This window comes from Amphibalanus amphitrite, unplaced genomic scaffold (genome assembly GCF_019059575.1).
Source record: "Amphibalanus amphitrite isolate SeventyFive unplaced genomic scaffold, NRLGWU_Aamphi_draft 000443F_arrow, whole genome shotgun sequence".
Taxonomy (NCBI): Eukaryota; Metazoa; Arthropoda; class Thecostraca; order Balanomorpha; family Balanidae; genus Amphibalanus; species Amphibalanus amphitrite.
The window spans coordinates 476,466-502,394 of record NW_024881937.1 but is presented as its reverse complement, the minus strand read 5'-3'; the positions used below and the strand labels follow the sequence as shown (position 1 = coordinate 502,394).

Genomic DNA, 25,929 nt, shown 5'->3' with positions numbered 1-25,929 from the left:
GCCACTGCAATAACGTTTGTTGTCCAGGTGGAAATAACTTATGACCAATTGGGGACTGGCCACTTTGCCCTGCCCACTTTGCCCCGCGCATACCGGCAAAGATAAAAACATTCCAGCTCAGCTGTTAGTGGGGCAAAAAGTATTAAAACTCATGGAAGACATGTACGATAACCACACAATGCACGAACAAGAACCTTTTAATGAAATTCCAAACGGTTATGGTCTACAAAAAATTATGGAATACAAAAATATTATGGAATACAAAAAAATCGTAAAAATTGTAACCTGGCAAGAAATACTTATTCGTGTCTCACAGAACAACGGCGATGGGCCTGAAACCCCGCTGTGGCTCATTCGAACGACCGCGAAGAGAAGCATAATTGGCAACCATAAATTGGAGCTGACTCAGGAGGGGTAAAACGATGGGTGACCGTTTTGCCCCGGGTGGCCGCTCTGCCCCGGGTGGCCGCTTTGCCCCACTCTCCCAGGTATTACCGCAAAATAGGTTTGCACTTTTATTTCAAAATAAGGCCGATCGAAAACCGATTAGTGATATGAACACTTACAATATACACAAAACGAACATAGGCGGCGGAACAGGGAGGGCAACGGGACAACGTGCCCCCCTTTGATTTTGGCATTTTAACATTAGCCCTATGGGCGTTGCATGGAAAGAACAGGACCAAAAGTCGGCAGTGCCCCCCCCCCCCTTATTTGAGGGTGTTCCGCCGCTCCTGAAAATGATTACCATTTGCAGAAATTATTATTATTAGCAACAAGAGAACTATGCAGACTTATTTCGCAAGCTTCTGCTTCTTATCTACCCCTTCCGCCAGAACAAAACACACGACAAACAAGGCAAATCAACAAACCTCAAATAACCAGTCCTTGTTTATGTCATGGACGAGTATATCACAACATACGAGTGTGCATTCCCGGTAATCGACACGCTTGCCTTCTGAATGCTAAACTGTTAAAATCAAGTTAATGGAGCAGAATTTACTATATAGCTGTATTTATAGCTGTAGTCTACCACTAAATTATTTTAGAACAGCCACTGCAAACGTCAAACGATAACAACTATTCGAATCTATCTGAAGTGTACCCGTACCGTAGCTATAATATAGACACTCGTGAAGAATCCGTTCTAAAGCGTGCCGTGTGTCACTGCAGGCTGTCTTGCAGGTTCGTCAGTCTCCCGCCACCCCCGAGAGCCAATTGGTCGAGGCTCGTCACTGCTGGAGGTCCTGATCCGTGTACCTGACCACGGTCCGTCCGTTGAGCGGCTGCAGCTCCCTCCAGTTGTTCTGGATGGTCTCGGTGCCGGCCGCGTCGGCCGACAGGCTGGTGCGCAACTGCTCCAGGAACGTGGCTTCCACCGAGACGGGGCGGTCGCTGACCAGCCACGTGACCACCCGACTGCACGGCGGCGTGGTCAGGCTGCCCTCGTAGCTGAACAGGCCGCGCATGGCGGCGCGCAGCAGCCCCCGCAGCGGGCGCAGGTCGGCCCGGCGGCTGAAGTGGCTGTTCAGCTGCGACAGCTGCGACAGGTCGCCGTCCAGCCCGAGCGTCGGCAGCGTCGGGCCCAGCGCCGCGTCGGGCCGCAGCAGCAGGCCCAGCACGGCCAGGCCGTCGGCGTGCTCCAGCGCCGCCGACACGCTGCCGTACTTCTGGTTGAAGAAGACAAAGTGCGCCTCGGCCTGCTCGAAGGCGCCGTTCATCTTGTGCTCGGAGCCGCGGCCGCCGGCCGGGTCGTTCCAGTGCAGGTGCATGTGGTCCATCGTGTAGAGGCCGCTGACGGGACCGGGCTGGGCGCCTTTCAGCTGGACGGCCGGCTGGTCAGAGGCGTCCCGCAGCGTCACTTTGAGCGTGCGGCCTGTATTGCTGGCCGTGAGCTGGCCGGCCTTCAGATCTTTGGCGAAGCTCAGCTGTGGCCGTCCGCCGTCGCCCCAGTCGCGGACCTCGGACGTCTCCAGACTGACGGGCGACTGGCGGTCCTGGGCACACTGCGGGGACTGCGCCGACCAGCTGCTCTGGTCCGCGTAGCTCCAGCTGGGCTCGGAGGCCGCCGGCTGCGCCGTGGCCGGCAGAAGGGCCGTCACCGCAAGCAGCAGGAGCGACAGCAGGGACATGGTGTGGGAGACTGGGGACCGAGTGTCTGATGACCTGTATGGGACTGGGCGTCTGACTGATGACCTATGTGGGACTGAGCGTCTGACTGATGACCGTGTGGGACTGGGCGTCTGGTGGGTACCGACTGCCGACGATCGGTGACCTGTGTGCCGTTGGTGGCGGTCAGTCGGGTTTTATACCATCATCAGGATCACAACTGTCACCGAACGCAGTTCCGTACTCCGTATGTACGGTGGGTACGTTTGTTCTCTGCCGCTTCCAGTTGCCGGCCGGATCCGGCGGACGAATGCCAATAGATGAAACACAGCGCGGCGGAAGCAGGACAAAGGCCCCCAGCTGTGCCGTTCCGCGGTATATTATTTGATTCTCAAATTGGTTGATAATTTGTATCTTACCATCTCATGAGCATGCAACATTTTTACTAGAAATCATTATGCATTAATACAATCGGTGAACTTCAAAAGGTTCTTGCAAAAATGAAAATGAAATCCTGGGGCAAATATGAATAGATCATTACATAGGCTGTCATATCCTATTGTTGGGCGTTCAGTCGGATTCGTAGGTACTCCGAACTGACAAATGAGTTCCGTAATGGGAAGCTGGCATTACTTCTGGCTGCGTTTAAATAGCAGGAGAATAATGTTCATAATGGTACTTACATATCTGAGTCAAAGTCTCATAATAGGCTTTTATGCATTGAACATTGTTATCATTAGCATCCAATTAGCACGCCCGAATCTGAACAAATCACCTCGTCAGCTTCTGGCCGAAGTAGCGATGCTCAATGTTTCCAGTGTCCTAACTTTTTATAATGGTAGATACTTTGCTTTTTTCCGTATTCTTTCGGATATCCCTTGTCGGAAGGCATTCTCTCCAGATAATGGGTTTGTCATCTGCCGCATCATCTGGAAATGCAGCGGGTGCTTTTTGGATGGTGCAATTTATCTACATCAAAGCCTCTACTGAACGATAATACTTAACCCTCGCCCGCACATGCCATTTTCCCATCCTAGAACGCACATGGGGGGGGGGGGTTGCCAACCCCCCGCGCCATTTCGTTCCTGTTGGAGATAGAGCTTCGCGGTTAAGACCAGAAAGATTCTTTGGGAAGCGACAAATCCAATGATACCCAGTTTTACCTTCTCAGGTCAGTCATTGAACTTCCAGGTCAGGTCAAGCTAAAACATGTTGCTGTTTTGGGTCACCGTTGGATATCAAGTGCGCTGCTTATCATATACCGATGACGATGCCGTTTTCTGGTGCCAAGTCAGCTAGAACCTCTTTGTCACACTACCCGACCAGATTTTTGCTGCTGAGGTCATTTCAGGTCAAGTTAGGTCAAGGTCAATGATATGTGTTTGTATGTCTGTGTGTGTGTCTGTGTTTTGTAATAACACGAAACGTAGGTTCCTACCATACTACGTTGTTGCTCAACGAGGCTCATGTTTAGGACACGCCTGCAACTCTAATAACAGTGTGTGCCGCACTGTCTGCCACCCAGTGCAGTTCACAACAATCGATCGGTTCTGGTTCCAGTGGGATGCTGCGCCTTTTGAACCACTCGGTGGGTAGCGGTCCCATCGGGCTGGTGTCAGTTCTCAGGCTCTTTAACAGCTAATTCCGATTAAGCCAAATATAAACGGTGAACCGTGCGAGATTTAGCGTCTCCGTCAAATACTTCCATACTACCGTCTCTCCGTAGTAAAAGATTGACAAGATTTAGAAGACGTTATTATTCAGAATAACACAGGGCCAAAACATTGAAACAGACTGCAATATTTAAAGAACAGACGCGCAACTAAAATTTGGATAAGAATTACCCGACGTGAGGGAATTCAACCCTCAAGCCAAACAACAGGAGCAGTCACCTACCTCGGGCGCTGCCAGCCACGAAGCGCCCCGATAGACGGCGAGCGCTACGTTTTAAGCGGTCCGAGGCGAAAGCATGTGACGTGGCCGGCCCGGGGTATAGCGGCCGGCCCCGTCCCATGACGGCGGCTGCACCTGAGTCCTACCCAGGCGTCGCTGACATTACAGTTTATACTGATGTGTGCACCGAGTGTTTATGTGTCCATATTACATGAAATCATGATCTGAGAAGCTTTTACCAGAAATGCAGTCAAAAAACTTAGCGAAAAGTAAATTCAGCCTGCCTAAAACGCAATTATTTTAGATGACCTAGGTTGACCTTGACCCTGACCTTGACATCTGTGCATCGTCAAACAACATGTTCAATGATAGGTGGGAGGTAAGACTGGCAAAAAATGCCGAAATCAAGGTGTCAAAAGCTCACAAGGCCCATAGCCAACGCAAGATGTTGAGAATTGGTCATTTGGGTCATGACATGACCTGAAAAACAAGGTCATATCTCCGAAACCAAAAATTGAAATTTTCAGTGGACATCAAGAAAGGATGGAGGAGCAGCTATACAAAAAATAATGCTTCTAGCTCTAAAAATGTTGAGTGCAGAGCAGAAAGACTACCTGGGGGTTGGCAACTACCCCTCCCCCCCATGTGCGGGTGAGGGTTAAATTTCGTTGCGATCGGCCCCTTTTCACACGATTTATTGGCTAGAAACGAGGGGGTCCGTCTGACCCTTACAAGTATTACAACCCGAAAGGGGTGGGCAAAGGGGGGGGGGGCAAATGGAGAGGGTTCTAGACATCCCCCCTGGAATACGCTAGACGCTTTAATAAGGCTAATACGGGCGCGGGTTAAAGGAAATGGTTCACTTTTAACCCTCGCCGGCCGGGGGGGCGGGTGCCGCCCCCCCCATAGGTTTTTTCGCGATAGCTCCGAACACGCCGGCGATAGAGGGCTGAAACTTACCATACATACCTGACCGTTGATTCAAGCCGGATCTTCTGACACCAACTGCATTTTCGGGTTAGGTCAGGTCACTGACCTATGACGTCATAGGTGAACCTCTGCACGGTCTTCAGATGTCGCAACTTCGCAATGCCCTCACTGCCAGAGGAGCTTTCACAGGGAAATGAAACTTGCAGGATCTAGTATCCATTACGAGTCTAACAGCTTGTATATCCCGGATTTTTCCTAAAGGTCATATGAGGTCAGGTCATTTTCGTGACCTCACCATTAGGTATAAGTCAATGGGGAAAAATGAAAACTGCTATTTTGGCGCCGGGAACGATCTCTAACTATCTCAAGCACACAGAATCGTGATTTGATGCACTCCTTGCAAGGTTAGATGCGTCACTTTTGCAATGTTGACCTTGCATGACGTCATTTATGACGTCATCAAGCAGGGGCGTAGGCAGGGGGGGCCACTGGGCCATGCCCCCCCCCCCCTTAGGCGCCGAAGGCGCCCTTTGCGATTGGAGGGCGCCGAAGGCGCCCTCCAATCGCAAATGCAATTGTAATAGAATCGAATCGAAAAACAATCGCGACTGGAGGGCGCCCAATCGCGAATGTGTTTGCAGGGAAAATACGGTTGGAGGGCGCCCTAGGAGGGCGCCATTCCAAATACGCACTCCAAATACGATTGGAGGGCTCCCTTGGGCGCCCTCCAACCGCATTTGTAGGCTAAAGCTTTCTAAGCGTAGCGGTAGTCGCCTATGCAAGCCTGTTGATCGCTGCCCTCCTACCCACTGGCGCCCTCATTTGATCGTTGTACTCCTACCTATTGGCGCTCTCTGGTAAACAGGCGCCCTCTCACCCGAAGGCGCCCTCCTGTAGGTCGCCACCTTGCCCTACACAATGGTGCCCTTCTGCTGGTCGGCACCCTCATAATTATTGGCGCTCTCCCACCAATTGTGCCCTCGTGAAATTTTGATGGCCGCCCTCCTCCCTTTTGGCACCCTCTTGTTGAGTGCCAGTTGCCACCCTTCTAGCCATTGCATGGCGCCCTCTTACCTATTGGTTCCCTAGTCCCTCCTGTTGAATGTTAATCGGGGCCCTTCTACCTATTGGCGCCCTCGTGTTGATCGCCGCCCTCCTAACCACTGACGCCCTCCTGTTGATCGCCGCCCTCCTACCCACTGGCACTTTCCTGCTAAATTGGCGCCCTCCCCACAGGTCCCCTCCTGTTTAATGTCATCCTCTTGGGCAAAGGCACCCTCCTCACCATTGCCACCCTCCTGTTGAACCTGATCGTCACACTTCCACTCATTGGCGACCTCTAGTTGATCGCCATCTTCCTATCTATTGGTGCTCTCCTGTTCCTTGCCGCCCTCTCACCTGGTGGCACCCTCCTGTTGATTGTTGATCGGGGCCCTCCTACCTATTGGCGCCCTCCTGTTGATCGCCGCCCTTCTACCCATTGGCGCCCTCCTGCTGCTTGCCACCCTCCTACCTATCGGTGCCCTCCTATCGAAACTCGGGATGTTGATCGGGGCTCTCCTACCTATTAGCGACCTCCTGTCGATCGCAGGCAGCCCTTCTACCTATTGGCGACCTCTGTTGATCGCTGCCCTCCTATAATTTATCTACTCCTTTGGCATGTTTCCCAACTTAGCAGTTCTCTTGCACATATTGATGTTTTTCCTGATTTATCTACTTTGTTCATTTGTGGCCTGTGAAAACTGCCACAAATGAACGTGCATTCAGCATAATGAATGAAGCATACCAAAACTGTCTACGCTCTACCATGCATAAAACACGTCTTTGGTCTTAACGGATTGATCTTGCTTTACATGCATCATGACATCTATTTTATATGAATCACGATTAAGTATTGTCAACAGGTTCGGCTGCAACAGCAGGCATCAGTTTCGGTGATTGAAGCTGGTTATTTAGGTATTCAACACTGTAATATGCATCTGTGAGAAGGCCATGAGGGCTGGTCGAGGTAATTTGGATGAGAAGCCCGAGGAGGCTAATCAATCTCATGAGGAACAGTCCTGTTATGGTTCACCTATCTTTCTGTTTCGGCCGCCTTCTCGTTGTGCGCTTGTGTTTACGCACCTCACGCTCCGGTATCAATCCGATATGGTGGTCTGGTGTGTATGCCACCGCCAATAAACTTTTCTACATCGTCACCCATGGGCGAAGCTTCCTATACAGTTTGTGTGGCACCGGCCCCACCAAACCTTAGGTATTTTTACACCTTCAAATTTGGTAAAAGAGCGAGAAGAGCTTTGAACAGTGAGCACGTAAAATATGTGCCTAAAAGGCGGAGGAAAAGGTTGTTTTCAAAAATTTCGCGCGCCTTCGGCGCGCACAACAACACTTCTTTAGTAGGAACTTATAGCCAATCACTTCCAACCTTTTCGTCACGTGTCAGAATAACCCGCGCCAGGACATTTCTTCAGACATGCGGTAGAAAAATCCCATATACCACTACGCTACGAGCTTCCGTTTTTTCCTGTTGGGGGAGGGAACTGGGTGAGCGGGAGGGGCACACCTTTTGGTACATTACTCTTACACGTGCTTTATAAAATGTAAACCATAGTCGCTAAAAGCAAGGTCATCAGGCCATGTCGAGTGACCTAACTTAAAAAAATGTTTTAAGCATAGTCATTTAAGCTGAGCGGGTGACTTGACCTTTTGTGACCTGGAGTAAAAACAAAACACACACGATGGAAAATCAATGCAGCATTACCTATACCAAGGTACGCAAAAAAACTGGTGGCGCAGTAAAAAAAGGCCTCCCACCCCCCCCCCCCCCTCCGCTGAGCGATCGTTAAGGATTTTTATCTCGCGAACGTATGGCGCCCTCCTTGGGTGAGGTGGCGCCCTCCAAACCCTTGGCCCCCCCCCCCCTTCGCGATTTTCTAAATACGCCGCTGTCATCAAGGTCATATTAGTTTTTCGTCAATAACTCCCGATCAAATTGAGCTAGTGAGTCGGGAAAGCCACCAATGGACTCAGGAAGACCTGCCGAATCGAATGATATGCGACATGACCTCTTTCGACCAACTTCGTGACCCGGGGGTGCTGACCTGACCTTGACCTGAGGTCAACACCCTAAGTTGCCTGACACAAACAAAAAGTATATCATTCGACGCACCTGAGCGAGGCGAACACGATGCTGCAAAAATCGGCGCTCTGCGGCCGTTTTTTGCGAAGTTATTGACCAAAAACTGAACCGTACCTTGGGGCACTTGACCTGACCTCATAGGTCACCGGTTGACCTAGGACCTTCAAATCGGTTACCAATCTCTTCGTCTTGTAACGGAGCACACGCTCGTTTTTTTCGCGACGCGCTAGCTCCACCAGGGGCGAAACGGCGAGGGGGGGTCGTACCCGCCCCCCCCCCCCTCGGCCGGCGCGTATGTAGAAAACCAATAGGTCCGGCCTGGGTTAGTCTTCTAGGGTCTAGTCCCGTACTTTTTGGCCAAATGATCAATCTCTCAGTTTCATTAGATTGTCGCATCAATTTTACATACATATCAACCAATTGTTTTCTTGTAGTGTCGCTCATAATTGCATTATTTCACAAGTTAGTAAATGTCTACATTTTTCGGGGTAACACCGCCCGAGCTCAGCAGGCAACGAAATTTGCAGATTGCTGGACTAGTTGTTCTTCTTATCGTAAATTTCGAGGCGTTTTAGTAGATTTATAAAATACAGTAGAAACGACTTTATTATTTCCCTGGGACAATGTAGTACTCACTTATACAACTACACGACTTAAAGCTCCAAAATTTCATTTTCTCGAAATTTTTCATTATCCTCTAAAAAGAAAACATAGCAACAGCGTTCTTTCTTAATTTGAAATGCGCCACTCCTGGGTTAGGTGTCACAATGTGCTTTTAAATACCGAATTTTCCAAGTGGGCGGTGTTACCCAAGTGTCTGCATTTTTCCAAAAAAATCCTTCAATATGGCAGCACGACAAAAATCTCGCTCGAACAGGAGTACGTAATGCTTGGATGAGTCCCAATTATAGCATAAAATACTTCTTCAGGACTAAAGTCTGTCAAATAAGATCAGTTTTCTTCTGCTTATTATGCTAGAAAAAGTATAAAACGCATTCGCGAAACGTAAAATCAGGAATTTCTCTCAAATCACCTAAACCAATACGGTGCACTGCCCCTACCTGCACTTCTGTTGTCGTCACGCTGCCAAAAGACAGTCAGCTGTCGCCCTAGACCTTTTTATATTTCTGAAATCGGGTTGGGCGGTGTTCCCCAAAGGGCGGTGTTCCCCCATCTTCCCCTATTGCCCCCATTGCACATATGCTATGCATATTGCGGAAGGGGCACATTTCCGGCTCGAAAAAAGATACGAAAGATACGAATTCATGCGTCATACTAACATGCATCACGAATATTATGTTAGTTTTGATCACAGATGTTGTCTTTATGCATTTAGGCCAGGTGGGTCACGTCAGGTCAGGTCAACCAGTAGGGGTCCTGCCGGGTATTCGTAGTACCTTCGTGTCAACCGCCTCTGACATCTTCGTAACATGTTACGAAGGCACCAAAACTACTTCTTAAATGTTCAAATGGTTGCTAAAATCGAATGCAGCTCCAAAAAAACTAGCCTAGAAACATGCATAACTTGAAAAGTGTACCGAGGTCATCCTAGTCATATAGGTCAGGACCTAGGACCTTAAAATCGGGCATCGATCTCTGCGTCTCGTAACGGTGCACACGCTCCTTTTTCCGCGACGCGCTAGCTCCACCAGGGGCGAAACGGCGAGGGGGTCCTACCCCCCTCGTCCGGCGCGTATGTAGAAAACCAATAGGTCCGGCGAGGGACCCCCTCAGGCAATGGCGGGTTCAAGGTCATTTAGATCAGGATAATAGTGAAAATTTGAGAGTGGGTGTAGAACTGCTTAAAGAGAGGGTACTGAACTGAAGTTTCGTCGCGATCGCCCCCACCCCTCGCGCGAGTAATCCGAAACAAAAACGAGTGGCTTCATGTGTCACTTGGGGTCCATCTGGGCTCCCTATAATTTGAGGGTTAACTTTTCTATCGGGAGCAAACAAAAGCCGAGCCAAGCAAAACACAAACGCGATTCCGATTAACCGCAATGGTTACGAAAATAGGTAGTCGAGCTTTGCGCATAACTATTTGCAACAACGGAACAGCCTTGAGCCTACGAAACACCACTGAATAGTTTGTTATCTGCGAAACTATCTCGGGAATCGGAATGCAACGAGTGCTCAGTGGAATAGAACAATTTTCTAAAACATCAAAGTCTGCTGAACAATAAAACCCGACATTGGGAGTGGCACGTGTGTTTCATTTCCAGTTTATCAGCTCGATCTACGTGCGTAAACCGTAAAGCGTGCGTGCGTCCGGCAGCCCCGTCCGGTGGCAGGTATAAGTGGCGAACAAAATGGGCAAATACGGAACTGCGTTCAGTGACAGTTGTGAGGCAGATGATGGTATAAAACCCGACTGACCGCCACTAACGGCACACAGGTCACCGATCGTCGGCAGTCGGTACCCACCAGACGCTCTGTCCCACACAGGTCAGCAGACAGACGCCCAGTCCCACACGGTCATCAGACAGACGCTCAGTCCCACACGGTCATCAGTCAGGCGCTCAGTCCCACACGGTCATCAGTCACTCGGTCCCCAGTCTCCCACACCATGTCCCTGCTGTCGCTCCTGCTGCTTGCGGTGACGGCCCTTCTGCCGGCCACGGCGCAGCCGGCGGCCTCCGAGCCCAGCTGGAGCTACGCGGACCAGAGCAGCTGGTCGGCGCAGTCCCCGCAGTGTGCCCAGGACCGCCAGTCGCCCGTCAGTCTGGAGACGTCCGAGGTCCGCGACTGGGGCGACGGCGGACGGCCACAGCTGAGCTTCGCCAAAGATCTGAAGGCCGGCCAGCTCACGGCCAGCAACACGGGCCGCACGCTCAAAGTGACGCTGCGGGACGCCTCTGACCAGCCGGCCGTCCAGCTGAAAGGCGCCCAGCCCGGTCCCGTCAGCGGCCTCTACACGATGGACCACATGCACCTGCACTGGAACGACCCGGCCGGCGGTCGCGGCTCCGAGCACAAGATGAACGGCGCCTTCGAGCAGGCCGAGGCGCACTTTGTCTTCTTCAACCAGAAGTACGGCAGCGTGTCGGCGGCGCTGGAGCACACCGACGGCCTGGCCGTGCTGGGTCTGCTGCTGCGGCCCGACGCGGCGCTGGGCCCGACGCTGCCGACGCTCGGGCTGGATGGCGACCTGTCGCAGCTGTCGCAGCTGAGCAGCCACTTGAGCCGCCTGGCCGACCTGCGCCCGCTGCGGGGGCTGCTGCGCGCCGCCGTGCGCGGCCTGTTCAGCTACGAGGGCAGCCTGACCACGCCGCCGTGCAGTCGGGTGGTCACGTGGCTGGTCAGCGACCGCCCCGTCTCGGTGGAGGCCACGTTCCTGGAGCAGCTGCGCACCAGCCTGTCGGCCGACGCGGCTGGCAACGAGACCATCCAGAACAACTGGAGGGAGCTGCAGCCGCTCAACGGACGGACCGTGGTCAGGTACACGGATCAGGACCCCCAGCAGTGACGAGCCTCGACCAACAGGCTCTCAGGAATGGGGAAAGCGACGAATCTGCAAGACCTTTAGTAGTGACGCACCTTTGAGAACGGGCTCATGGGATGAAGTGACAGTTGATGGGAGAATCTTTGCTTTCGGCTGTAGAGATCGAATAAGATGACTCGTACCTCATATATAACACACGGATTGATTTTTGCTCCACGAATTGAACCATAAGCCTTTCTATCGTTCTCCCCATTCAGTGGGGAGAAAATAAAATCCTAAATGGAACACCGACTCGCCTTGTTAGCTGCCCTAGTTCTCGAAGCTGCACTGTGTTTGTGTGTCAGTTGCTCCATTGTTTATCACGCATGCATTTGGAGCTTTTTAAATCACAGGCTGGTACGATTATAAGTAGGGAAGGGTCCAGCTAGTAGGTAAACACATTTAGCCGCAAGACAAATTGCCATTGCGAGTGCACTCTTATACTTCTCATTCCTTCGACCTTCGTCGTTGAACATGTAAATGTGGGAATAAAAAGATGTAAGTAGCAGCCCTTACCTATGCTGGTATTATCTTATAAATTGATTAGTTTGCATCAGCATGGCTTCATGAAGCGCATTGACTTACTTGTTATTTTTGTTATTTTTTCTGCCCATTCTGTTGTGAAGTAAAGTCAAAGCCTACGTGGGACCTCAGAGGTTGTCGTGGGTTCGCATGTGGCCCTCAGAGACTAGGTTGGCCCCAGGAGCCTGCGTCACCATGACCTTCAGTGCCTGCTTTGGAGGCCCTGTCCTCAGAGCCAGCATGGGGAACCAAACCCGGTGTGGTGCTCTGCGCTGGTCATACCTTACCGTGGTCAGTGGCGCAGCCAGGGGGGGGGGGGTGAAAGGGGTGAGATCTCACCCCCGTCTCTTATCCTAGGGGCCCACCGTCGATTCGAACTGTAACGTTATGCAGCCTGACAATTTTTTTATCATAATGTCAAGGTCCGTCATAGGACTGAAAAACAGCTTTCAGGCCTGATAGCCCGGCGTGGTCAGTGGTGGGCTTTCGATTGCCTCACATCGGCTTTTACCAACCTCTGGCCTGGCCACTGGTTTTCCAGATGAAATGCAAGCGACGGTTCGACGGACCCCTTGAAAAGCAGCATTACGGATTTTCGTGAAACAAAATGCTATCTTTGCACCCCTTTGGGTGGGACTGGGAGGATGCAACCGCACACCACACCTGCTGCCAGTGGCGCGGGAACTTCTTCCAGACTGGGGGGGGGGGGGGGGCTGAACCATCATAGAGATCAACCTAGGGTACCCCCAAATCTAGTTTTCTCATCGGTTTTAGGCCACTTATTTTTCAGACCTTGGCGTTTTCAACGAAAAAAGAAGAAGAAAATATTTGCAAAAAAGTGAGGTATTCCGTCTCAGCTGAGTGAAGAAACTACCGTTTTGGCAACCTGGAATAAAGGTTTTAAGCTGCCAAATGAGTTGCCGAGTCAGTAAAATAGGTAGATTTTTCACTCACATGCTTTCTTCCTTTGTGACTCACAACCCCTAATTTGGGGAGGACAAGCTGCCCCAACGGTTCCTGGCCTCATGAAAAGTTGTGAGGCACCGCCCCCATGGCCCCAGAGTTGTGAGGGCAAGCTTCCCCCACTGCCCTCTCCCCCGGTTCCCGCGCCTATGTATGAATCTATGAAATTGTGTTGGTAGATTTCCGATTTCGATTCCTCCAGCTGGGGGGCTCAAATACATTACGAGCCCCCCAGCCGAAAAGTTGGAGGGGCTCAGCCCCCCTAGCCCCCCCCCCCCGGTTCCCGCGCCACTGCCTGCTGCACCCCTTCTTCCACAATCCGCCGCCCCTGAGTTTGTTTTGCGAATAATAGGAGTAAAAACTAATTACGATCAAAAGCGCATAATTCCGGACCCGAGCTGCCATGGATTGCCGATTGGTTCGTAGAAACTGGATACCTATACCTATAGTTTGTTCCATATCAAGCTTACAGTTGGAGTTTCTTCGGCAGATCGCTCCTCCGCTCAAGAATTTGCGTCTTAAAATGTAAGAGCTGTATATAGGGGAGAGCGGGGAGAGTTGTATCATGTCCAAGTTGCATCAGGGTGAATTGTGCCAAACTTATCCAATAGATGGCGATCGTGACACGACCAGCCGACGAGGTTTTCCGGGCGCCATCTTTCCCTGTTCTGTCGTGTGGCTGGGTGGACGCGTCTCGAGGTGAGAGCCGATTTTATGTTTTTTAAATGTTATTCTAAAAAAATAAGTTGCAAGAAAATGTGTGTTTTGGGCATTTAGATGTGCACGAATTTGAAAGATCTCCGTAGCGGTGGTGAGGGTAGGTTCTAAGGCTGCGTGAGTGAAAATGGATTTCTCCAGCTGTCCGCTGTTTTTTAGCACGAGGATGTTTTTTTCCAAGATGGCGGCGAGGTACATGTTGTATCAGAGCCGGGTGGGGTATGTTGTAACATGTATGTATGTATGTATGTATGGGTATGTTGCTTTTGATCGCGAAAGCTAAGCCCTGGCTCGCGTTTGTAGGTAGCCAGTCAATACTCGTTCCATTTCGGCACAATGTGTTGGCTTCTTTGCTCTTAACGTACCACTTCTGCGTCTAGTCTGTTGATGTTTCGTTCGTTTCGATGTTTCGTTCGGATTGACCTAAGTTTGGTCTAATAGAAGTGTAGCCTTTGAGCATATACATTGTATTAACCCCATTTAATGTTGTTGGTATGTTCAAAACCAGTAGCAAGCACACTCCCTGAAACGTGAAATAGTGATACAAACTACCCCATCATGTGATACAACTCACCCAAGCCATGGGGCAAGTTGTATCAAAAACATTGTGCTATTCGGCAGACCGTAGAAGAAAAACTGGTAGAGGTAGCGGAAAAGTTACTTTGCACAAAAAAGCAGAAGAATCAAAGAATGAGATAGCATGGAAATAATAAGTTTACCACGGATAGTTACGAGGCTATGGGTCTCGGAGTAAAAACTGATACAACCCACCCCACTCTGAATAGGCGGCGGAACGGGGGGGCACCGGGGCACCGTGCCTCCCTTGAATTCTGCAAGGGGGGCACCAATAGCAAGGTGCCCCCCCCCTTAAATTTGATGTATTAGTACCAGGGGCGGATTCGGGAAAACTCCAAGGGGAGGGTCATGAATCGAAGTGGTGCCCCTACCTATACCCAAAATTAAAACATCAACGGATTTCGGCTACTTAATTTTGGTGGTGCCCTATTTTCAGTTTTTATTTTCTTTATTTTTGGTTAGTCGTGTGATGACTGGTGCCCCTGCTAGGCCGCTGGTGCCCCTGGAAAGACTGTGGTACCTACCTACCCTGCCCCCTGACAAGCCTATGGTGGACCCTGCACATGACTTAGGTGCCCATGGGCCCTGACAGGCCCGTGGTGCCCCTGACAGGCCTGTGGTGTCCTTGCTGTTAGGCCTGTGATGTCCCTGGGCCTTGGCAGGTCTGTGGTGCCCCTGGCGAGCCTGTGGTGCCCCTGTTAGAGCGCAGGTGCCCTTGACAGGTTTGTGGTGCCCCTGACAATCCTAAAGTGCCAACGACAGGCATGTGGTGCCCTTGACAGGCCCATCCATGGTGCCCTTGCGAGGCCGGTGGTTCCCCTGCGAAGCCGATAGTGCCCCTGGCAGGCCTCTAGTGCCCCTGGCAGGTCTGTGGTGCCCCTGGAAGACCTGTAGTGCTTTTGCTAGGCCGATGGTGCTCCTGACAGGCCTGTGGTGCCACTGACAGGCCTGTGGTACCCCTGGCGGGCCTGTGGTGCCCCTGTCGGCTGTCAGGCCTGTGGTGCTCCTGGCAGGCATGTGGTGACCCCAGGCCCAAAGTCATGACCCATGTGACCTCCCCCTGGGATTCGCCACTGATTAGTACTGCGATGGCTTCTTGGTAATTTGATACATGTAGGATTAATGGAAATTATCAAACGAGAATAAGGAAGAGACAAACACATAGGTACTTGAGGATCAGCTTAACCCGCGCCCGGCTGGGGGTCCTGGATTTCCACGCCCTGCTGGGGGGGGGGGGTATTTGAACACCCCCCTTCTAACTCGGCTCCTGGGCCACGTAGCGATACGCGGAAGGCGGCGTTCGAAAGAGCGTCAAAAATAATGACGAAATCACTTTGGTCAATTTTTCGGTCAGGTCAAAGGTCAGGTCACCAGAGGTCATTGAAGGCAAAATTTCGCCGATTTCCAGGTCGAATGTCGAAAACTTCCAAGAAGCCAACGCATAACTCGGTAACCAATAGAGCTACAGCGCCGCGGAAAGGCGCATTCGATAGCCCTATTAACACCCTTTCTGAGTAATTCTCTCAGATGACCTAACTTCAACGGTTTTGCCTGCAAGGGGCAAAAACTGCAAAAATAGCCGATTTTTCGGAAACAGTTTTTCTGCAATAACTTTTGACCCAAGCCTTGTACGAGCTTACTTTTACCGGCATCAAGTTCCTCTCGTCAAGACACATCGAATGAACTATAACTTGACCTTGAAAGGTCAACTTGAAAATTTGACCTCAGGTCAAGGTCATGACGTCTGATGGGGTCTGCCGAGCAACGCGGTCTGATGGGGGGGCATTTTGGACCCCCCCTCAGATCTCGAGAACCACGCAACATACCGACAAGCGGTAAACGGTGTTGGATAGCCCCAACGGGGAACTACCTTGTGACCCAATTTCATTGACCTCGGTCAAACCGATGACGTCACAGGTCAGGTCAAAGGTCGAATTTTCACCGTTTACAGGCATGTCAAGAAATGCGTTGTAAAATCGAGTGAAATGCATTTCATTGAAAATCATCGGTGGAGAAATGTCCATCAAACACATATTTTGCTATTTGAGGTCACTGATACCAGGTCAGGTCACAGAGGTCAGGTCACTGGGGGGGTCACAATATGAAAGTGTCGTGTGATATATGTTTTATGGTCCATTTTACATGACAAATGCGATTATGTGGGTCAGACAGACTTTAAGGCCAGCTTAGGTCACGTTTTGGTCAAGGTCAGGTCAAGGTCAGGTCAAGGTCAGGTCAAATTAGGTCAAATTTCAAAGTTGATATTTTTGCATAAAATGGGTATTGATTCGATGCAGCTCGTCACGGGGAGTTCAATGGTGGTCTCTGTTTTGCGCTACGAGGTCTAGAATTGCTAAAAATTGAGTTCAAAAATTTGACGTCATTAATTTTTAACAGTTTTTTTGCTATAACTTGGCCAAAAAAAGAGGTATCGGTCTAAAATTTGGTGTGTATATCGAAGAGCGTAGGGACTATCACATATATTCCGTTTTTTCGAAATTCGAAAAAGTTTTGGAAATTTTTCGAGTTTTTCTAAAAAAATCATTTTTTTTATTTTTGGGGGTCAAAATCCCAAAATTTCGAAAATCTGAGATAGCAGTTTTGTAGCGCCGTCTTTTCTCTACACAACCACATAAAGAACTTTAAAATTGCTTGTTAACTGTAGAATTGGTGAGCGTTTCAAGATGTCATGTTTTTTGCTCATTTTTGCTCGAACATGACCTCAGTTTGACCTCAATAACTCCTGACCTGAAGTGACCTGTGACTTGAAATTTTGTGTGAAGGTGTCAAATTGATGCCCGGTAAGGTACCCAAAATTTGGCCCGTTTTCTCGCTATTTAAGAAAAACCACAGGGGGGCAAAATGCCCCCCCCCCATCAGGGCGCGGGTTTAACCACACATAGGGGGGTGAGCTGCCATTTTCGTTTTGTAAAAAAAAAATCAAAAAAATCATCGTGTCAGGGCTGTGACGAAAAATAATACCGGGGTTACATGAGCGATCCGTTCCAAATACGCACTACGCTAATGCGCATCAGCTCCCCACAAACGTATCTACGGCACCGGTTAAATGAGACTAATTCGTTTTATCTACGTCAAACGGATCTTGTTTGGCTCACCCGGGCTGACTCCTCGACGGCCGGTAATTCGTATCACAAACGGAATAGGATTAGCGTACAGTCATGGCGCAGTTGCGGCATTTACCGGGACGACTGAACTAATTTTAAATACTTATATCATTTGATAGGCTCAAAAACATTTAAAATTAACATGAAATCAAAAAATGAAAACAAATTTTTCTTGTTTTAAGTCAGTGGGCACTGATTCGCCATGCAGCGACAGCAGGGTGGTCAGAAAAAAATATCTATCAAAATATTTCATTCATTTTATTTCACATGCAAAGACTAAACCAAAATACCAACATTTTTTTGCTATTTTCTACGAGGCAGCCAATAAAAAAAAATGCTTAGTATTTTGCATTTTGACGCTTCCAGTCAGCAAAGAATAGTTCTTGTGAAATACGGCCCGAATCGTGTGCCTCGGTTACATGAGCGATCCGTTCCAAATACGCACTACGCTAATTCGCATCAGCTTCCCAAGAACGCATTCAGTGCACCGACTACATGAGCAAATTCGTATCAGTGACGTCAAACGGATCTAGTTTGGCTCTCGGCCCGATGCGCATTACAAACGGAATAGCATACAAATGTGGCGCACTTCCGTAGCAATAGAGGTGACTGAATTAAAAACTTAATATCTTATGTCTTTTTTGCATTTAATCTGCTCAAAACATTCTCAATTAACTTAACAAAAAAGTTAAACATAAAGTTGTCTTGCTTTGACTCATTGAGCACTTGCCTCTCTTGATTCGTCTGTAGTGCTGTCAGAAAAATGTTTCAACCGAAAGTACTTTGATATTTTCTTTTTGGTTTTCACTATATTTATTTTTGAAAACTTGACAAAATACTGACATATTTTTTTAATTATTATTTCAAAAGAAGCAAATGAAAAAAATACCTATTATTTTGCATTTTAATGTTTCTTTTTGGAAAGAAATAGTTCCTGTAATACGTATCTTGGTCCTATTCGCTTCTAAGCCTCTTTCCCTGCGGATTTTGTTCGGACCGCCGATTCGTATTAGCAGGTGGATACATGAGTCGGTAGTACGCTCCTGATTCGCATTAGCGGTGAATCCGATCGTGATACGTATTTGCTTTGCTCATGTAACCGCGGATCGGATCGCCGATTCGTACTAGCAGGTGGCTACATGAGTCGGTAATGCGTTCCTAATTCGAATTAGCGGCTAAATACGTATTTACTGTGCTCATGTAACCCCGATATAAGTGGCCTAAATCCGATGAGAAAACAGGATTTGGGGGTACCCTAGGTTTGGCTCCTTGAGCTGGTGCCCCCCCCCCCCCCTTGTCTCAAATCGTTCCGCCGCCTATGCCACTCTCCCCTACAGAAATCACGCACTGCTTTCAGCAGGGCACTTCGGCTGCAAACTTGAAACGAAACAGAGTATAGTGAGTAATAACGCTGTAGAAACAAAAGGGAATCTTCATTAACGGGCAAGCTGAACAGTCGTCAAGTTGTGGTGTTTAGGGTACCGGGTGGTAGGTACAACTACACCACACCAAACTCCAAAGTCCAAAGTCAGCAAAAAGTGGGGGGGGGGGGGCAGTTAACATTGCTGCCCCCCACCTCCGAAAGTGGGGGCCATGCCCCCCCCCCACGCCTATTATGACTGTAGCTCTGAGACGGTGACAAAGTTGCAAAAAAAGTGATTGGACTTTGGAAGCGGGTCATTCGAAGTGACCTAGTGACCTGACCTTAAAACGCAGGAGGTTCAAACTTCCACGCCATGTGTAAAATTGATGAGGGAATAGGCAGCTAAATTTCGCGGGCGCGGCACTACACTACACGACGCGGTTTACCCGCTGCCGCTATCTATGAAAAAGCTCACACCCATTCCGACCCTCCCCCCACTCCAGCAGGGGCCGGTAACCGGCCGTAGGGGCGTAGGATCCTATACAGTTGGGGGGGCTTCAGCCCCCCCAATCTGCTGGTCAGCCCCCCCAACTTGCCAGGCAGCCCCCCCAACATTATAAAATATGGACAAATTAAAGAAAGCTCAACTTGGCAAAGTTACAATTTTGGGTAGTAGTAAAGCAGGCATCACACTTATTTTTGCAACCAAGGAGATGCGCTGTAGGTTAGGCTGTAGGGTGTAGGTTTTAGGTTTTAGGTGGTAGATTTTAGGTTGTAGGTTGCAGGTTTTTGGTTGTAGGTTGTAGGTGAGTTTAGGTCAGGTTTGGTTAGGTTTGGTTTGGTTTGGTCCGATTAGAAAGCATCTCTGGAGCCTGGGTAAAGCGCCTCTCTGCTTTACGACTAACTACCCAATTTTGGCCTTAAAACTAACTGGGGCTTTGAAAATGTGCATTGCAATGGAGGGAGTAAATTTGATTTATAAAATGACTTTCGAGTCATTAGAAAGAACATACTAGCAAAACAAAACCAGGAAGGTACACATAAAAATCAACTGTGGTTTTAGCAAGCCTGAAATAATCAATTGGTCAACATGTTAGGACGCCAGTACATCAGGCGTCACCAAGCAACTTCGGTTGCGGTATTTTACAAGAACGGTTATCTCACCTCCCGAACGTTGTCACACCGTTTTTGTAACAAGACTAGTCAAATTTTTGAGTAAAATAGAGGTGAAATCAAGGCCGGTGAAATATCGTCAGCTGATATGTTTATGATTATGTCAAATCTTTAAAATGATAACGTCATAATGAATAAAAATAAACTGGCATTATCTTAAATGGATTTGGTGAAAGAAATTTGCACATTCACTAACTTTTAACTGTTTTTTCATCTTTTTTCTAAGACATCTGTTATGTCTCGCCTTCAGAAGAAGGCCAAATCCTTTTTACGGAATTTGACGCCATCGCAGGCATAATCAGCTGACGATACAGCACAAAACCTTTGGATGTTACTATGCGTGCGTTCGGCATCTGGATAATCAGGGAAAATTATCCGGGATCAGCGATAATTATCGGGGATTACGTTCGGTATCGCGAAAACGAGACATGTTGAAGATAGGCACCCACCAATAATTTTCCGGCCGAGAACATCCAAACGATATTTTCCGGATGCCGAACGCACGCTAAAGCGGCGCAGAAAGCAGAAAAAAACAACAAAACAAAGGCGCGACACTTGACAGCTTCGTTTCGTTTGTTTAGGGGTGGGTGCAAGGCCATGTGGGTGGAACTCGGACGGTAGGACGAACGATGAGGACAATTGTTCAGGGACGTACCCAAGATGGACGGGGTGCCCCCCCCCCTCGGGGTTTTCAGGAGGCCCCCGTGGGCCGAAGGCCACGGGGCCAAAATCACGTCGGAGGCGAAAGAAATTCAAGGGAATCCCAAAATTCACGTCAGGATATTCAGGGCCTCTGACCAGCCTGACAGCTAGGGTCCTTCTTACTTCCTGGCGCCTCCTGTGAATAACTGCTAGTGTCTGTGTCTGACCGCTAGGGCCCCTCTGACTCCTCAGTAGAGAGGAGGCCCTCTGTAAGAGGAGGCCCCTCTGTAGAGAGGAGGCCCCTTTAGAGAGGAGGGCCTCTATAGAAAGGAGGCCCTCTGTAAAGAAGAGACCATCTGTAGAAAGAAGGCCCTGTGTAGAGAGGAGGCCCTCTGTAGAAAGGAGACCGCCTGAAAGCAGAAGGCCCTCTGAAGAGAGGAGGCCCTCTGAAGAGAGGATGCCGTCTGTAGAGAGGACTTTCTCAGTAGAGAGGAGGCCGGAGGCCCTTTGCAGAGATGAGGTCCTCTGTAGAGAGGAGGTCCCCTGTAGAGACTAGAGAGGAGGTCCTCTGAGGAAAGGGTGCCCTCTGAAAGAGATAGACCCTCCGTAGAAAGGAAGTCCTCTGTAGAGAGGAGGTCTTCTGTAGTTGAGAGGCCCTGTGAAAAGAGGAGGCCCACAGTAGAGAGGTGGTCCTCTCTAGAGACGAGGCCCCTCTGTGTTTTGATTTTTTGCAAATTTGTGTACGTACAGGTCAATACGAGATCGTGACTGTAATTACACCAACCAACCGTGTCAAATTGAATCGGAATTCATATGTGTACTGTGGAGTGTGAAGGAACTCCGGCTTGTACTACCATACTAAAAGAGTTGTAAAATTTGTGATTTGGAGCAGTGTTTTGACAAATGCTTTTGCAAATTTTCTCGGCGCTACGCGCCTCCGATTCATACACCAATCAATAAAAAAGGTCGTGACTGTAATAACACCAACCCTGTCAAATTGAATCAAAATTCCCTAAGTGTATAGTCGACTACAGAATGATGTTCCACTCCTCAGAAGCTATCAGTTGACTGGAGCGCTAGTTGTGCCGTTTATCACGCAATTAAGCGCCTGTCGATTGTGAGCATTAGGACAAAGTTATAATTTGTGAACTCAGCCCGTGTGATGCGGCACAGCCTACCACGCCAGGCAAATATTTGCCTGTGAAAAGTGGAACATCATTCTGTAGTCGACTACCTGTTAAGGAACTCCGGCTTGTACTGGTATGCTAAAAGGGTCGTAAAATTTGTGTTTTGGAGCTGTGTTTTGACAAACGTTTTTTTTTTGCAAATTTTCGGCTTTCGCAGCGCTTCGCGCCGCCGGTTCGTTAACAGGTCAATAGAGAGATCGCTACTGTATGCTACTAATGCATTAGGCTAAAAGTGCGGTAACAATATCAACTTCTCGGGGTTTTAAGTCGGTCCATACGCCCCCCCCCCCCCCCCAAGTAAGAAATCCGTGGCGACGCACTTGTATAGGTGGATTTAACTAAAACTACTGAGCCGAGTGACTTATAACGATAAAGCTTCATCTTAGAAACGACGAAGACGAAATGCCTTTTGATCTCGACATACTCGCTCCCCCTCCCCCGGTCGTCAGAATTCATCCATCAGACCCGGCATGTCGGCCGACCTGTAACCCCCCCCCCCCCCCACAAAACGTTCGCCTAGATCCTCCCTTGCCCTCTGTAGAGAGGAGGCGCCCTGTAGAGAGGAGGCCCCCCGGGATCCTCCGCCCCCCCCCCTTGGCCAAATCCTAGGTATGTGCCTGCAATTGTTTCGTGCATTTTGGGAGTAGTGTGGCTACACGACCTACAACTTTAAAAACAAAATTTTGCTTCCAATGATATGCAGAATGCGGGGGTTTTGCGAAATACTACAACATAAATTGTTCTGTGACTGTCCTGTTTTACCGATCACGATCTTTTTTCACTCCCCTACTTTGTCGATACCGCTATCGTGGCCCTAGAAGTAGTCGAGGAGGTGTCCCTGAAACAGCCAAAAGGGAGCCATTAAACAGTCTACAATCTTTACACAAAAACTTGACCCTTCCGAAATGAAGTGGGTGATTGGTGAAAAATGAGTACCTAGATTTTAGGAAAGTGCAGGGGTACCTCCAAGGAACCCCTGAAACAGTTTGCCAAACTAGGGGATATGAATCTAAATACTGAATCAATCAAGAAATTGAATCTCTCATCAGCCTTAAGTATAAGAAGAGCATACCTAAAACGGTACATATACCGTTTTAGTGGCATCACTTTGCATTTGAAAAGAGCGGGAACATACACTGCATAAATGTGGTTGCAAAACGTTGAGACGGAATATAAATACCTACGCCTTATTTTATAAGCCTGAACTTGGATCCAGGGGGGAGATTAAGTCATATCCCTCAAGTCATAGACCCGCTTTTCACCACCCTGGTCCACGCTCCCTCCCCCCCCCCGGTCAACACCTTTTCCACTGCTGGTTTTTTCCTCCCCCCCCCCGCTCAGCACCTTTCGTCGCCGCCCCACCGGCGTCCGGGGTTCAGCCCCCCCAACCTATTTTGCGATCCTACACCCCTGGGCCGGTTAATCATAAGGATCCTATTTATGACAAAAAAGTTTCTGTGACCATTAACCCGCGCCCTGCTGGGGGGGGGGGTGTTTGAACACCCCCCTTGTGGTTTTTCGCGAATATCTCAAAAACGGCGGCGCGGAGCGCCGCCGTTTTTGGTACACCTTATCATACATCAATTCTACACATGTTGTGAAAATTTCAGACCAAGGTCATTCAAGGTCAGGTCACCAGGTCACTTGAAGTGACCTCACCTCATAAAAAGTTTCAATGTCTGTCATAGCTACACCGAGTGACCGATCGCTTTGAAACTTTCAGCGATTGCTAAGAGCAATAGCATGTACAAAATGTATATCTCAGAATTTTGATATCGATGACCTAAGGTCAGGTCAATTTTGCGACCTCCCCATTATAAGTCAATGGGAGAAAATTGAAATGCGCCTCTTTTGGACAAAAGACATTATAAACACTCCCAAACACCGAATTACAAGTGGTTTAGACACACTGAACATGAAAATGGTGTCCGTGACCCTTGTTTATGCCCTGAGGTCATCTTAGGTCACGAATGGTATCTAACAGTTTTTCGCAAATAACTTTTGATAGAGGCATGCTAGAGCGATGAAAACGCCTTAGATGTGTTCAGCTCGACGATACGGATCGACTGATATGCAACATGACCCTTTCCGGTCAGGTCATGACCTTGACCTGAGGTCAAATTTTCAAGTTGACCTTTCAAGGTCAACTTATAGTTCATTCGATGCGTCTTGACGAGAGGAACACGATACCGGTAAAAGTAAGCTCGTACAAGGCTTGGGGCAAAAGTTATTGCAGAAAAACTGTTTCCGAAAAAATCCGCTATTTTTGCAGTTTTTGCCCCCTGCAGGCAAAACCGTTGACGTTAGGTCAAATCTGAGAGAATTACTCAGAAAGGGCTTTAATAGGGCTATCGAATGCGCTTTTCCGCAGCGCTGTAGCTCTATTGGTTCTCGAGTTATGCGTTGGCTTCTTGGAAATTTTCGACATTCGACCTGGAAATCGGCGAAATTTTGCCTTCAATGACCTCTGGTGACCTGACCTTTGACCTGACCAAAAAATTGACCGAAGTGATTTCGTCATTATTTTTGACGCTCTTTCGAACGCCGCCTTCCGCGTATCGCTACGTGGCCCAGGAGCCGAGTTACAAGGGGGGGTGTTCAAACACCCCCCCCCCCCCCCCAGCAGGGCGTGGAAATCCAGGACCCCCAGCCGGGCGCGGGTTAATCAATCAATCAATCAACTTCAACGTGAACTGAGTTGAATGATTAATGACTAATGAGTCGGTCCGACCGTGAGGCAAGGAATGTTTGTAAAAACACTCCGTGAGAACAGTGGCGGATCTAGGATTTGAGTTTAGGGGGGGGGGGGGGCAAACATTGCGCCGCCAGGCAAGTCGGCGAGAATTTCAAACGTCCTGTCTTAGGAACAAAAAAAAAAAACGAGCTACCCCTATTTTTCTCCTCGGATTTCAGGATTTTTTTTTTGATTTTTTACATTTTTGTCAGTCCGGCCAAGCCAGGGTAGCGCAAAAAAAAAAATTGCAGCCACCCTGACTCCGGGAGATAGTTAGAGAATAGCTCACCGGCGCTATGGACGGTCCGTCCTCTACCTCCCGCATCACCTCGGCAAGACCTCGTCCGAAAGGTCCGCCCGCGCCGGTTCTCAAGGGCTTCTGTATCCGGAGACCGATAAGGGTCGCAGCAGCAGGTTCATGTGCAAATGCCCACGACCAAAGGCCACATCAGCGTACCTGCGATACTATACGCATTCAGGGTTGCCACGAACATTCCTTAACTTTGGGACTAAACTTCGCGAGCTAGCAAAATTATACAATAAGTGTTACTTTCGAGAGGAGATAAACGATGCTTCTACAGACATATAGGACCACAGCGCAACAGCCAACGGAATCACACTGAACAGCGTTAAGTTCCCACAACATACTGAGCTTCTCCAAGGCACCTCGCAAACCAAAAGCTCTGACTGAGCCTTTCTGTGTTTGTCCCCGTTAGATAACGGTATGGCTCATGAAAAAGCCGCGATTGGTAATCTTCTTTACGTTATTCCTCTCAGAAACCTATCTCGCACTTGTTCTCAAAGGCACGCAGTACACCGTTCTTTCTGGCCATCACTGAGTGACACAGCGGCAGTAGCTCAACCATATCGTTCACTCAACCAGTTCTATCTCGCCTGCCATGATACAGCTACCACCAGCGCAGCTTTACTTCACATTTCACAGCGTCTGACTGCCACATTGTTTACCCATCACTAATCCCCACCGAACTCATCACTAATCCTCACCGACACCCTCTCCGGGTCAGATAAGTAGCCGGACTTATGAAGTGTCCACTGTCCACACCTCTCACTCACCTTCAGCGAGGACGCCTTGCACCATCCAGGAATTGCCTGACGACCTCAGACGTGGCTGGTAGCTCGGTGCGGTGTGCTTGTAGCAGAATCAGCGACTCCAGACGTTCCTCGGTCATGGTCGCGCGTATGGCCGACAGGGTGAGGTTCACTTTCGAGAAAGTGCGTTCCGACTCAGCAGTCGACACTGGTAGCGTCGCCAGGATCCTCAGCATTGCTGATACCGCTGGGAACACTGTCTTGTCACAGGCAGCGAGTGCTCTGATGGCTGTCACTGGCCGCTCACTTGGCGGAGTTCGGGACC

The 25,929-nt window shown here is 49.3% G+C and overlaps 2 protein-coding genes across 2 annotated transcripts; one reads left to right on the top strand and one right to left on the bottom strand.

The window, feature by feature from the left end:
* Positions 1–1,232: 1,232 nt before the first annotated feature.
* LOC122391530 (carbonic anhydrase 2-like) lies at positions 1,233–2,132 on the bottom strand. Its single transcript, XM_043385557.1, has one exon. The coding sequence runs from the start codon at positions 2,130–2,132 to the stop codon at positions 1,233–1,235; it is 900 nt and encodes a 299-aa protein (XP_043241492.1).
* Positions 2,133–10,637: 8,505 nt separating this feature from the next.
* Positions 10,638–11,537, top strand: LOC122391529 (carbonic anhydrase 2-like). The gene has a single exon (XM_043385556.1). The coding sequence runs from the start codon at positions 10,638–10,640 to the stop codon at positions 11,535–11,537; it is 900 nt and encodes a 299-aa protein (XP_043241491.1).
* Positions 11,538–25,929: the final 14,392 nt, after the last annotated feature.

What these genes read in the sequence shown, in the direction of transcription:
- LOC122391530 (XM_043385557.1), bottom strand. Translation starts at nt 2,132, where the DNA reads ATGTCCCTGCTGTCGCTCCTGCTGCTTGCGGTGACGGCCCTTCTGCCG.
- LOC122391529 (XM_043385556.1), top strand. Translation starts at nt 10,638, where the DNA reads ATGTCCCTGCTGTCGCTCCTGCTGCTTGCGGTGACGGCCCTTCTGCCG.